Raw genomic sequence first — 15,165 nt, 5'->3', positions numbered from 1 at the left:
AAACTGATTTTCAGAGGTGCTGAGATACTCTGGATTTTCCCAAAGTCCATGGCAGTTGCAAGTGATCAGCACCTTTAAAAATCAATCCAGTTTTACTGAGGTGCCAGCATGTGCATTGAAGTGCCCAGCTTTAGGCAATCACATTTTAAAATGTTTGCAATAGGGTCCGATCCCCTCCCACTTAAATTAATGGCAAAAATATCTATGACTTCAAAGGTGCAGGGCTAGACCAATATCTTCCTCTTTAATCTTATTATTACAGATAGATCATATTCTGGAGACAAAAGGAGGATCCACCATTAATGAAAAGGGTTTGAAACTAAATAGTGCTACTAGTGAGCGGGGTCAAGCTTTACAGATAACCTGTGCTTCGTGGCTACTTCTTCTCCTAACTAGTCCTTCTAAACTAAACTTAACTGTACACTGAACTCACACATAAAAACATACCTTCTCCTAGTCTGATCCAAAGTATAGGAACCAGGAACTCTCTACTCTGGGCGTGAAAAGGGAGTGTATTTTATTTACATGCACTTGAAAGCACCTTTACACAACTAGAGCAGTATATAATAGTAGCCTTAGCATAACTGGGAACCAGGCCCTCCATGTTTGATTTTTCCTGTTGTGCCATCTTGGACTCTTTTTCCTATGGAGGAGAAAAGGCCAAAATGCTTTTTGTCTAAGAGCCAAGTTCCTACATCTCCTGTAACACCTATAAAAACCTCTTTCATAAAGAAAGGAATACAAGTTTGAGGCTAATCAAGGCAGTTTGTTAGCTATTAAAATTTATTTTACATCTCAGGAGGGAAGATTCACTTGAAGATTATGACATTCTTTAGCAGCTTTTACATCATGTAAGGAGTCTCCACGATATTTTAGCTATATTATATGTCAGGATAATATGCATTAGACAGTTTTGTATTATTTTCTGTATCTCTTTTCCCCAGTTTGTAATGGAAGGTTAAGAATTCATTAGCAAAAAACAAAAAAAAGCTAAACAAGCTTAATATTTTAACCACTCTTGTAATTCAGATGCCAGACCTAAGGACAGGGTATCACTCTTACTTAGCCTTGACATTTCAGCCTGAGAGTTGTTCTGCCTCCTTCTTAGGCTATCGAGGACTGAGGAGCCTGGCATAATGCCACCACTGCTTTTAAGAAGACACAGAAAATGTGGTAGTAATCTTAATATTTACTGGCCACACTCACTTGCCTCCCGTAGGCAACTCTTTACTGGCACAAATGTCGCGTCCTAGCGACGAATTCTTGAAATCTTCCACAGATTTAATTTCTCTAAAATGCCACCAAGTCATCAGTTTTTTGAGGTCCCCTCTCCCCAGTAATAGGGCCTGATCCAAAGCCCACTGAAGAGAACGAGAATTTTCCCAACAACTTCAATTAACATTGCATCAGGCTCACACTGCTGAAAAATAAAAAGGAAGATTTTTAAAAGGACAAATAGGAGGTTAGAGTGTAGCTTTTGTGCCTTTGAAGATCATCCTCAAAACATCAAACATGATGCAAAAGCCCCAATTATTTTGGTCAAATATTTGTATTTGTATTCTGCAACATTCCCGTTTACCAATAACCCAGCCTTGCAACTACTTAAAATCCCCATTATTTGTAAGTTTGGGCACTTATCACCTAAGAAGCTGAATATATACTAAAAAGATATTTAAAAAAGCCCCTAATAATACAACACTTCAGAACCTGGATTTTAACATGGCAAGATGCTTTTTCGTGAGATTGTAAAGTTGTTTTAAATGATAGGATATTCTACTTCTGCAGCAGCAATCTACCTATTTTCTGGTTTTAGTGGTTAACTCGTGTATTGTTGATTCAAAACTACACTATGCGGAGGGGAGAAGGGTAACCCTGCCAACCTCGCTACCTGCTGCCTTCAAGCACTGCTTCCAAGTATGCCCTCTTCAGGAAAAAGTGAAGACTACTTTATTTTGATTATAGTGCTTTCCCCAGGCAGGATTTTTTATTTCAGTTTGAATCTTTAAACCATTACATTTTCAGTGATGCATTTTTATATTTACAGTTGACATCTTCATAGAAGAATGAAACCTTTGAGCTACAGCTCTAACGCATGAAGGTTGCCTGCAGTAAGTACTTAAATTATTTTACACCCAAATGGAGCCAGTTGTTTTTAGCTAAAATTTAATAAACCTTAAACCAATGACCTTTCTTTTACTGAAAGCTTAGACTTGTGAAAACGAACTCTCCAAAGAAACATATTTTGGCAAGCCAATGCCAAACAAAGGGCTATTTAAAGCTGAATGCTTTGTCAATTTATCAGCTTGTGAACATTCTGTTCTTAAATTCCCCACTGCTGCTAAATGTATGGAACAGTGGTGCTTTGGTTAATCGAACACTATTGATTTGAGTATGTCACAGTGATCTCATTGAGTGTAATCAATAATAATCCAAAATCAATCAATCTACTCTTGAACAATCATTTATCAAATATGAATACACCAAAATTATTTGCAGGCATGAAAAAGAGAAAGGAAGCTAGAAACAACAATAATAGAATTAAAACAAAACAAAATGAAACAAATAAACCCAGTGAATTCTGAAAGGATAATAATGTCAGCTAAACTATAACTATCTGTTTGATCTTGTATTTAGCTGTGACACCTCCCAGTGTGAGAAAGAGCTCTGCATAGCTTGAAAACTCTCTTACCAATAGAAGTTTGTCCAATAAAAGGTATTACCTAGCCCACCTTGTCTCTCTAGTAATATAAGCAAACATGTTCCCTCCATGTAGCGTCTGTAAGTTAATGATGACTCACAGTTTTCCTTGCAAATATGCCAGGTTTACTCAGAGAGAATTTTGAGATACATTTTCTCTCTCAATGTGAAAATACACACCAAGTGAGGGCCTAAGTGGGTCACAGTAGTAAATGCTCAGGCATTATTTTATAAAAATAGTATTATGAACTGAATTTCAAATGTGTGTCACTGGTACCCTCAAAAAGAACAGGACAAATATGTTGGAATAGAAGGTAACTACATCTTTAAGTTTAGTGACTGCATTTAACAGGACGGGAAAGGATAAAAATACTGAATTTCTCTACAGAATGCATGAAATACATAAGTACCCACTTATCAAAAGAGCTGTTATTGTTACCAAGAACTCCGTTCACAACATACTCACCTGTAATTGTGTCAAGGTAATAAATCCTTCTGCTCGTTATAGCCCACTCAAATGGACCCTGATATTTAATTTAAATGGAAAAAGGCACAAAACGTCTCAAACATTTACTTTTGCTAATGTAAAAGTGTTGGCATTTTACTTCATTCCCGATAAGCCAGGGCCAGTGAAAGTGATTATCCTTTTCTTATTCAAAGCATATCAGCAGTTCAAAAGCACTCTCAATCTTATCAGGTGTATGAACAGCACAGTTACCGAAAACAGTTTGTACTGCTCCTCTCTCTTTCTGCCAGACTATCAGATAAATTCAGCTAACTAACTGTATTTACACACAGTCAAACATAAGCTGTGTCTTCAATGCACTGTACCCTGATTCTAGCCAGCCACAGGCTTTCTGCTTGACATTAGTGTCACAAAAATGCCAGCAGTGAGTATTCCTGACTGACAACAATTTTTTTTTTTTTTTTTTTTTTAAAGAAAAACAGAGCTAAAATACAACACAAAAAGGATGGGGGTGGGGAATAGGAGAAGTTGAAAATGAACATTTTTGAAGTAATAAACCAACAACACATGAACCTTTAAGTCTAGCACCTGTTTGGGAAACAGCATACAAGTGTTGTGACAAAAATGTATTTGAAAAATATTTTGGCTTACTATTTTTACTTGCATTTTGTCCTTTTTATTTATTTATCTTCCCTTTCTTTCTAGTAGCTGTCTATAAATGTAGAAAAAACTTCTATGATTTGTGAAGAGGGACTTAAGTGCCTTTATCCTTTCAGGCTGCAGACAAGGCTGAAACCAAGACTGACATACATGAGGATCCAACCTTAGTTTTTCTGCTGAATTTGTTAAAATAGTCATAAAATGCAAATGGAGGTGTTTTTTTAAAAACCATCTCAAGGAATACTGTGATTTTTACTGATAAATACTAAGTAGATCTTTTATTATCATTCCTGTTTCAGAAAAGGAAATTCTTGTAAGATTTTGTTGGTTGCAAGGCATAGGAAAAAAAGGCCTCACGTTTTTACAGGGCAAAATTCTCCTCTCATACAGTACATCAGTGTAAATCTAGAGTAAGACTGCTGAGTTCAATGGAGAATTTGGCCAAGTTACTTTTAAAATGATAGGTATCCTGTAGCAATAGAAGAGTTAAATGTAAAGGTGGATTTGTTTAAGGCACTTTTAAATATGTAGACAGAAAGTTCATGGATTTTTAGAAGAAATTTTAAGTTTGTTTAAACAGTTGATTAATTACAAAATCGTCCCCATGAAAGAATCTGCTGCTTAAGCTTTTTGTATATGAATGCACCCACCCACTGACTTTTGCTGAATACCTCCGATAGAACAAAAAAGGGCAGGCACGTGCCACCACCTGAGCCCATCTCGTGCTTCTGTCTGGACTCCAGGAACTGAATGAGCCATCCCCTAGATTTGTAGGAGAACAATGAGATGAATTAAGCCAAGTGTGCAATGCTGTGTAATTCAGCCGATTGTTGTTTCTCCATCTGTGACACCATGGCCCCATGATTGATGGGACAGGTGTCATTCATACTAATGTAAACCACAGACAGTGGCAGCTCAGCTCTTTTAATATGACCCAGCACCAACTGTACACAATCAGTTCCTGATAGAAGAATGATATGGTGCCCATAAGCCCATATTCAGTTATCAGGAATTCTAGCTTCATCCCTTTATTGCTCATGGGAACAGTTGGTTAAAGACATGGCATTTCATGCCACTTCAAAACATCTGATCTGTCCCACTAGGTTAACGGCTGCTATGAGAACATTGCCAGCAAATTCTTTCACTGCTGGAAAAATGAATATAATTTAGTATTGGAAATCTTAGATTCATGGCCCATTAAACTACTATATTGAGAAAAAATCTTTTGCTATATCATTTTTGTTTTGTTTTGAGAATTTACTAAAAAATTGTTTTGGTAACGATTCCTATTTGCTTGCTTTCAGAATTGATATCTCCAAAACGTTTGTTTTTAAAATGGCATTTACTTATTACTTAGCATGTACTTTTATTGGTCATTATTTTTTTTTGTCCTAAAATGATCAAATTGTTTCACTAATCACTGACTTTCCAAAATTAATTCCTCTGAAAATTATTTTAGCGATGACATTTGTCAGCCAGCTGTACGATGGACTGTTTAAGGAAGAAAACAGCAGCTTTAACATACAAGGACACCATCACTTATTCTCCAAAAAAGACTAAACCTTACAGCCAACTTGACGAAGGAATTACCAAACTGGGAACTGCTTGAGGGGGAAAAAATTGAAAAGAAAGCAAATAAAACAAAACTGTAAAACATAATGATTCAGTCCTTTCTCTCTGTTGAATTTTCATTATGTGTTAAGAAGTGTATGATTTCACCATTTTATTAACTATTGTTTTTCATTAGGTTTTCCAGTTTTACATATGCTTAAAAAGTTTCAGTTGTGAGATAATAAAGTAGGTGTTTTCTCAAAGAACATTTCTGTAAACAAAACCAAAAATGGGGGAGGGAGGGAATCTCAAGGATAAGGATGTATTTAATAAAACAAGCCACCTCCTCCTTCTCCTCTTCCCATCCAACCCCTTATTTGGGAAAGAATTTAACTAGTCCTCAGGGGCAAGTCAGCATCTTCATTTCAGATGGACTTTTTCATTACATTTGCCAATGTGGGTACATCTGCAAGGTTTTAATGGGATAAAGTATGATTTTAGGTTGTCCGGTTTCTGGCAGGTTCTTTTCTTTTGAGTCTGTTCAAAATAAGCATCAGCAAATCATCAACATCTTCTCATTCTAACTAGCTACATCCATCAATCTCTGATCACACCTATTAGAATCTCTTTGTATCCCACACTGCATTGTGCGACAGCTTGACCAGTTGTTTAAGGAAAGGGTGTGTGATGGAGCAAAGCTAAATCGACACATCTGTGATACTTCTGACACCCCTCAGCATGGCTAATATTAATTTGTTTTCTTTGGCTAGGTAAGTGCTGCCAAAACACATTACATATGGTATGCGGTTCCAGTCAAAATGATGAAAAGGAAATGTGCAATTTTGTTTCACTCATAGCAACATGAAAAGACATAGCGGAATAAGAGATATAAGGGTTATTACAAAGCAATAATCTAGAGACTAAAAGTATTTTGTTTTAAAGTTTGACTTCAGAACACAGCCCTTTATCCAACTATGTCTATCCCTCCATATAAAAAATCTCTGCTGAGATTTTTTTTTCTTTAAGACTCTTACTTGGAAAAATGAATATCATTTCAGTAAATAAAATAAAGATATTTAGATTTTTGTCAATGTACCAGCATACTTAAATACACTACCACATACATAAGTAAATGTGCACAGTTTTACACAAGGATATTATAAGCTGATTGATTAGATTGGGGAAAAAGAATCTCTGTTTAATAAACCCGGGCCATACTAAGTTACTGCAGTGTATTGATGAACCACTCCACAATTGCATGTATAATGTCCTCTGTTACAGGGTGTGTCATGAAGAAGATACGATGTAGATTTTTAATAGTTAATTTTTTTGTTTACATTTTTTTTATCCAAATCAAGTACAATGTGCATGCAAATTATTTTTGAAGGAAATTCTACATAAATGTTGCCCAAATCTAAAATCCTGCCATTTGTCTCCAGAACAGAAATCAAGGAGAAAAAAAAATGTACATTTGTCACAGATTGAGTAAACCCACCCTCACCCAATTCTAAAAGTTTTATTAGTAAATGATCTGTACGGACACTTGTAGCAGAGTTTTACATATCAAAGATGTAGGGAAAAAATTGAAACAGAAAGTTCAACTGTACTTCAGGAAATGCTCAAAAAATTCTGCACCATATGATAAAGTTCAGCTTCATAATACAGAAAGATAATTAAAAGAACTTATTTGGAAAGGCAAGACTCCCGATAACATTAACCCACTCGATGGAGCAAAGGGCAGGAAAGATGCAATTGAAAGTTACAAAGGAAGCAAATACAGAATAATTTAATTACATTCCATGCATTACATAAACAAATAAGGGTAAGAGGTTTAAGTATTTCAGAATGTTACAAAAATATGAGTTGTTTTAAGAAGTCATAACGCCAAAGGTAATGGTTCACGCTATATACTGTACCTGAATTATTCTGTAAAGTACTATAGAAATGGAAAAATACTATCCCTGTAAGAAATAAAGGGATAGTACATGATCCCACAAAAGCACAATTCAGTTTGAAAACAATTTTTGCATCAACATTTCATTATAGTTTTAGCTTTTGCCAAGCACAATTTAAAACATTTAACAAGGATGATTTAAAAAAAAAATTTTTATTACTTTTGGGGGGCACAGTGAGGAGCTAAAGGAAATTGAAATGGGATGTGTAATTTATATATGTTTCTAAAGACATTGTGCTTTACATTAAAAAGGATATGTGATATTTTACTGTAAAAATAATTATACTTTTATAAAAACATGACCAGGTCAGAGGAAGTGTGTTTTTACAATGCAATTTTTGGATAAAGGCCAAAAATTACAGGAATGTCACTAATTATTACTTATGTAAATTATTAGGAAGTTCAAAGTATTTATATAAAAGGGTGGCATATTTTATGGAAACAATAGTAATATAAAAAACTAGAAATGTTAGAATCTATGAAGAATCTGACAAATAAAATCAGATGCAAGAACTTTAATATCCACATTGTTATTTATTCAAGTAACTCCCTCTTCTACGATAAGAAAAAACAATAGATGAAAGCAACAAATTCTTGGAAAGTAACTGCATGCAGGAAAGTTGAGAGCGATCTTTTCAGGTGTATTGTATGTACATAATACATATAATGTGTGAATATAGCATGTGTGTGTGTATATATTTACACAGAATCTGTTATATATACTGATAATTGATTTATACATATAAATAAATAATATATATATGCATGTGATTACATCAGTGATGTCTAAAAGTAAAGGAATATGTACAAAATGTAAAAGAACATGTAATAAAGTGGAATGGCAAGCTGTAGAGACTGTTGGTGTCATCCCTGCACTATCAAACATACACATGAGTATGATTGGAGACAGAGAGGCTAAATATTTCACTGTCAGAGCATGTCGAGAAGTGCAATTCATTTTTCTCTCATGTGCTTTAGGACAATGACAATTTAATACAAGGCTAGTGGATGTAAAAGAGATAAAAACTGAACAAACTGGCCCGCATAATCACAGATTTCCTCCAGAGAGCTTGCTAGCATGAGGCTCATATGCACTTGTAACATATCAACATTGTATTGTTTCTTTCTCCATGGATCTGCTATGCAGGAGAATGCATAGCAATGCTTATCTCATGCAAGAGCTTACTTTAAACTTCAGTAAGAACATTGACCAAGAGCTCTTTCCAAATTTATTATCTCTATCCTAAGCATTATAATGACTGATATAATACTAGCAAAAATTATTAATAATTGCAGCCATTTGTTTGAAGGGTGTTAACAGATGTGTTAATAAGTTCATTCTTACTTGTGCTTGCAGTGGGGTGAAAACAGCATCCCAAATGTCAAGGGTTACTCTCCTTTGGGAATATTCAGTAACATGAATTTATTATCATATTTAATCATACCATTGAAAAATAATTAAGATTTAATACAATATTTTCACTCCACAATCTATGATATGTGCTATACAACACAGGCTTATATAGCTTTAAGAAATGTGGGCATACTATAGCTGCTGGCTATTCTCAGTAAAGTATGCTTCAAGTATTGTTAAATATAATCATAGACAAGTTACCTTCTGTATTTGATGAATAGCACCATGTATTTGAAATTAATTGCAAAAGTAAGGGTTGGCTAATGAGCCCGTCCTTATCTTCTTTCAGCAGTGCAAGCACAAGTATTATTCTGCTGGCTCAATATTTTCTTTTAAATGCACAGAGTGCTATTAAGAAAGTTGAAATCTGATTAAAATACCAAAATCAACACCTGAACTGTCACAACAGTCTAAGGCAGCTCCAGGAAGTGAAGGTTAAGATTTGTCCTATTCTTTTCTTGGTTTTTTGCATGTGTTTTTGAAAATAATAATTAAGTAAATAATTCCTATTGCTTCCTTTCCCATTAGCATTGTTTAAAACACTTTGCCAAAGGTGGAGGTATTCCTTGCTGTAGAATTATACATAGTGCCATCTGAATGTCTGGGCTTTAGTGAAACAAATCTGTAAAAGGTCTTAAAACTTAGGGCTCTTCAAAAAAGGCCAGCATGCCATGAAAAAGAAAAAACAGTGGAAAAAATTATCAGCCGTTCAAGAGAATTAATGGATATCCACAAGGGCTTTGCTAATAACATGGGTTAATTACCACTGCAACGCACCAGGCTCAGTAAATAAAGAGCACAACCATAAACACATTAAAATGAGCAACCATCACTAAAAGAGGGGCCAGCCCCAGTAAATGGAAAGCTGTCAGACAGCCATTTCAGAAAAAGCCTTTTATACTTTCCGCAGGATTTAAAAACTTGCCAAAAAAGTCTAAGAAAAACAAAAAAAAAAAACTTAAAAGCAAAAACAAAAAAGGAAGCATGGAACAAGGCCCACTTGCTGTCCAAGGAGAGAACACAAAAGGAATCCATTCATTCAGACACACTTTTGGGCTTACTTCATACCAGAAAGCTTCGTTCTACATTGTGTGATTGATATGGGAACTGAGGCTCTATAATTTTTGGACCTGAACGCTAACTGCTTGCTTTATTTTTTAAAAAAGGTTAATGTGGTAACAAATGCCTGTAACATGTGAAGTTAAAAATCTCCACTTCAAAGAAAGTAACTGTAGAGTGCAGTCAGTTGTCACTTCCCACTAATTGATGAAGAAATGTTCTATAGTCCACCGTTTCCCCAACTTCACAAATTGCAGGTATTTTCAGATCAGATTCTTTCGAAATAAGAGCTATATCCAAATATTTTTATCGGGGAAGAATGAAACTAAGACAAACTCTCATATATATATATATATATTACACACACTCACACACACATAAACACACTAACATTCCCAGATTGAAACATGATATTGTTTATAAAAATAATATGAAATATGTACACTGGCTATCATCGCATTTAAGTATTTTTTCTACTATACGTGACTCCAGACAAGATCCGCTTTCTTTATCTAAATTACACTTATCTCATTTGAGCCTTACTGCTCATAATCTGTGCATTTTATCTCTCATACTGTAGAATTAAATAAAAATCCATGCAATATTATAACAGCCACATTTGTTTCATTTTAATTTAAATGCTTTTGCATATTTTTTGAATGGGGGAAGTAGGGAAGGGGTCGAGGGGTTCAAATTCACAAAACAGATAGAGTGAACCACAAAGGGCAAATGTACACAGTGGACAAAAGCTATCTGGAGTCACAAATCTATTCAGTTTTCTATGTTTGGCATTCAGAGATCATGTTTAAATTTACTAAAGTAGTTCCTCCCCCTCCTTTGGAGTGTTTCAATTGCCTTTCCTTCTTCCAACAGCTGTGACAACTGTTAAAACAGTCAGTAAAATTAAGTCCGCTCTATAATCCTGTAGTCAACGTTACATTTTAATCAGAGGTTGGAGGAGATTTCATGTTATGAGCACAATGATTCATTTAGAATAATTAAACTGACACATATGTCAAAATGAGCAGATATATTTATTGCATCTGTTAGGTTATTAACTATTATTATTAATTATTAGTATTATTATTACTACTGAAAAGCAAAAAAGCCAGGGTTGCAGATGGCATAAGTTATTGCATTCTTTAACATGCTCTGCCTTAAAATCAAATGGTCAGATAGATATCTGTGCACTCCCAAAATGTTCTGTCAGTTTTTAGCATGGATCCTCCTCTACACAATGAGAACTGTAAAAATTGTCCACTTGTAGAAATGTTTCTTTCATGTATATAGCTTTCTGTGTGTTTCCCTCTGCATGTGCACATGATAGCATACAGTCAAAATATAATTACTATGAATATTGATAGTTTTGGGGTTTAGTAATTGAGACAGAAAAACAGATGTGTTTCTGAGCATTAGATATTTCTGTCTGTCCACTCAACCACACACCCATCAGACCCTACATCCGGAAAGTAAATTGGATTGTTTTAAGAAGACTTTTAATTGAGCCAAAGGGGGGAAAAAAGAATTAGTTTCAATCTTGTACCAGAGCCAAAAAGACATGTGCCCTGATTTCATTTAAATGCATCTACTTTAAGAGGCTTATCCAAACTAATCATTCAAATTAGCCGTAAGAAGGTAAATTCAGGAAAGCTCCTTTAAAAAAGAACCTCTTCCTATCTTTAAATGTTTTAAAATTATTTTCTACAGAAAAACAAAAATATTAAGTGAAAACTATGGCAATTGCATTCATACATACATGAAGACACTTTATACTACACAGCAGCTCACTGAGCACTGACCTATAAACCATATCTTAGTGAGCATCCTACCTTTGTTTATTTTCATTTATTTACCCCTGCAGTTTTATAAGGGGTTCTCTCCTCTCTCACTCCAAACTGTTTTCCCATTGGCAAGTCTATTTACTGCTGTTCTCTTTAGTTCCTATGTTATATCACCAACATACAGTCAGTCACTAAGTCACTTTCCATCTCTGGCTTAATTACAAATAGCTATGCAATATGCAGACACTAAGGACAGCTAGTGGGCATCTACCTATGATACATTGTCACCTCTCTATACAGCCTTACTACACAGTACATCTGGGGCTATGTTTACTATTAGCATTTTTTTCTTCAGTATTACAACATTCATTGTTAGTGTAATATGAAAGCACAGCGAAATAACTGGTTCGACATAAAGAAAAATGAATCAATGACAGCTCCCATGATATACTAATATTTAATCCTGAGTATAGGTTGAAATCAAGTTTATGAGCTACTCATCAGAACTAGAACGCCAGATTTTATTTGGGTTTTCTGCTTTTCATCTCAGAGAGTCCAAGTATGTATACCTGCATGTATACAAAACTAGGTAGTTAATAGGTACAGATGAAACAACCATATATATATATATATCATACATTATAAAGTATTTTGCAGGGAAAAACAACAAAATAAAGCAAAACAGGCTACAAGCTAATTGGAACAAATGTACTACATTCAACCAGTTCTCTATTAAAGTAAAAAATATTAAAACCAGTTTGGTTCTTTTCTTCCTCAGTATTTTCTCCCCTTTTATTACAAGGCGCAAAATTCCCTTGTTACTAAATAGACTGGTTTGTCAGTGAAGTGCAGGTTTAACAGTATTTTAGACCTGAACTGCGGAAAGCTAGTTGTGAATATTCATCCTTAAAGAGGTATTAGCAGTTGTGCTATTTTCCCTGTTAACTCTACATAGTCAGAAATGACGGAGAGACCAAAATATCTATCAAACAGCAGATACATGAGAGGCACTAGTATAAATCATTTTTATAATATATTATTTGAAAACCTTTTTCCCTGGGAAAATGTGTCCTACTCAAAGGCATATTTTAACAATTCACTAAGCATTTGTGCCAAGTGCCTATTATTAGTACCTGAATAAGAAGTGACTGTCACACAGCTGTTTTACTGACAGTCACAGGGCTTTGACTCAAAGGTAACATTGTAGTCAGAGAACAATTCTCCACTTACTGAATTAGCAGATCACCCTCAGCACAAAAAAGACAAGACAGGCACAAACGACCATTCATGCACACAGAAGCCACAGAGCACTACCTGAATCAATGTTTAAATTTTTTCATTTAAAAAAAAAAAAAGAACAAAAAAAGAAAGGAAGAAAGGTACCTACTCTTCTTCGTAGTGAAGGGAAAAAGATTCAGGAAGGCAAAGTTCTACCGAATCCATGTGCGCTCGGCAACCATTATTTGTGCACCCCAGCTATAAATCAAAGTTTCCTTGACAGAGCACAGTGCAATTAACACAAATGTTCTCCTGGTGACAAGCCTATAGGCACAGCCAGTTGGGACCAAAAGCTCTCACACTCTCCTAATCAAGGACTTAAAGCCCCGATTGGAGCTTATTAATATGAAGTAGGGCTTTACATATGCAGTCCCACTGGCCCAGACAGATACTGGATTGGTAGCACATTAGCCAATCAGATGTGAGGAGAACAGAGGCTGCACAGATTGAGAAGAGCCAGGCAGGTAGAGAGGGGTGGAGAGAGAGAAAGAGACTGAAAACTGAGAGTAGGGAGATAATAAAAAGAAATTTAAATGCTACCAATATTTTCTAAGGGGCTACAAAGAAAAACTGATTAGCATAACTCTCTATGCACTAGATGTTTTCTGTAACTTAAAACACTGTTAGCCAGGTACCTTGAATGGAAGAAATACATGCAGACTCTCAGTTAATGTTGTGAAGAATTCATCATAAGGTAGAGAATTAAGTTTGTGCTGCCATTGTCTGTTTATTCCATTGTTGTTGTTTGGGGAGAAGGGGATTGCTGGGGGGAGGAGAAGGTTTAAGTGCTTTTGCTTTTTTCATGCATAACTGATTTTTTTATCTTCTAATTTTTCTGGTACATACTGAGCACCTAAACTCAAAATTAATTGTTCTAAAGATTCCGGGTAACTGAACATTGTAACTGTAAGCTTTCTTTCTTTCTTTTTTTTTCTTTTTCTTTCTTTCTAATATTTAGAACTGAAAATCTCACTACAGACTTGACAGAAAAACTAACACTTGAAAATGCATCTGTTTAACAGCACAGGTGCACACGTTGTGTGCACATATGTGTGCATATACATATATTAGAGACATGCTTGTATGACCATATTTAACACATTAGTCACAAATGCAAACATAGATGTTGTTCATAAAGAGAAGAAAAAGCTCCAGCACTGATCAATTTCTTCTATAACTGTGGAGGGATTATAATGGACTAAACTCAGCCTGTTTCATTTTAACAAGATAAGGTCTGCATTGTGGTAGGTCTGCATACATACCCCTGCAGGTTTTTGTTTGTTTTAAATTATTTTTTAATGCTCATATTACCAAATTGGAAGGAAAGTAAATATATCAAATCCATTACTTGTACATATGCCTACCTAATCATCTTTGAACCCAATTCCCCAAACCACTAATTTTTGTAAGTCATAGTCATCCACCTCATAAAGAAAACTCATTGAATGAACCAGTTTTAAGCAAGTGATCATATGCAAAATCAGACACCGTATACACGGAAAACACAAATTTTAAAAGGAGCAGCTGAAAATGGGGATATGATCAATTTCCCTCAAAAGCTACGGTTTATCATTAACATTACAACTAAAATACACTTATTTTCTTGTTTCAGTGAAAGATTTTTTTTTTTTTTACCAACTTGCAGTGGAAATAAATACCAGACTATTTATGACAAGGAGATAACTGCTACCTTCTTAAGTGTGGAAGACTCACAATTTTTTATAATTCAGCTCTAGTGCTCACACATCTTTTGTGACTGAATCCCTACATGATGCAAATGACCATCTTTAAGATCAAAACAAATTAGCACACACCCTCAGAATGCATTAATGCCATTCACAAATGGAACACAAACGTCCCCTCCAAATCTATCACTCAGAAATTAAGTCCAAAAAATATAAATGCAATGGACATGTTGGAAGCTGTTTATGACAAAGAGTGATTTCCAGTATAATGTATTTAACCAGACGTAAAGGATGGGCCCGCTCCTTACATATGCGGCATAAATACATGCAAGTTTAAGGATCAGAACTCACACAGCAAAACTATGGCTCTGACTACTGTATAAAAGCAGGTAGTAAAAGCTTAATTACCAGTAGCATTATGCTGTCTATATTGTTAAATGTGAACTCTCTAATTAAGATGTAAATTCGGTTGTGAGCAGTGAATTAAAAGAGCTCTGAGATGTAGAGTAAAGCCCAAGCATTTTGTAGACACACCATACAGACAAAAAAAAAGATTAATTTGTATTAAATCTTAAAACAAGAGGCATTGCATCATTTTATGTATTAAACCCCTTCTTAAA

General features: G+C 34.9%; 1 protein-coding gene across 10 annotated transcripts in view; it reads right to left on the bottom strand.

The window, feature by feature from the left end:
* The window catches only part of ESRRG (estrogen related receptor gamma), a 467,657-nt gene that overhangs the window by 176,386 nt on the left and 276,106 nt on the right, over positions 1 to 15,165 (bottom strand). For 2 of the 10 annotated variants that reach the window (XM_067564951.1, XM_067564961.1), the window contains exon 1: positions 12,970 to 15,154. The exons of 7 other annotated variants lie outside the window; for them this stretch is intronic. In XM_067564951.1, coding sequence (XP_067421052.1) covers positions 12,970 to 13,025 — 56 coding nt within the window. In that variant the 5' untranslated portion in view covers positions 13,026 to 15,154. Of the gene's footprint in view, positions 1 to 12,969; positions 15,155 to 15,165 lie in introns of those variants that run through there. One more of the 10 variants, XM_067564957.1, reaches the window with a different exon arrangement.

Source organism: Emydura macquarii, unplaced genomic scaffold (assembly GCF_026122565.2).
Source record: "Emydura macquarii macquarii isolate MOO-44397 ecotype Brisbane River unplaced genomic scaffold, CSIRO-AGI_Emac_v2 contig_2676, whole genome shotgun sequence".
NCBI classification, from domain to species: domain Eukaryota; kingdom Metazoa; phylum Chordata; order Testudines; family Chelidae; genus Emydura; species Emydura macquarii.
This window is presented reverse-complemented; position numbering and strand designations above follow the sequence as displayed.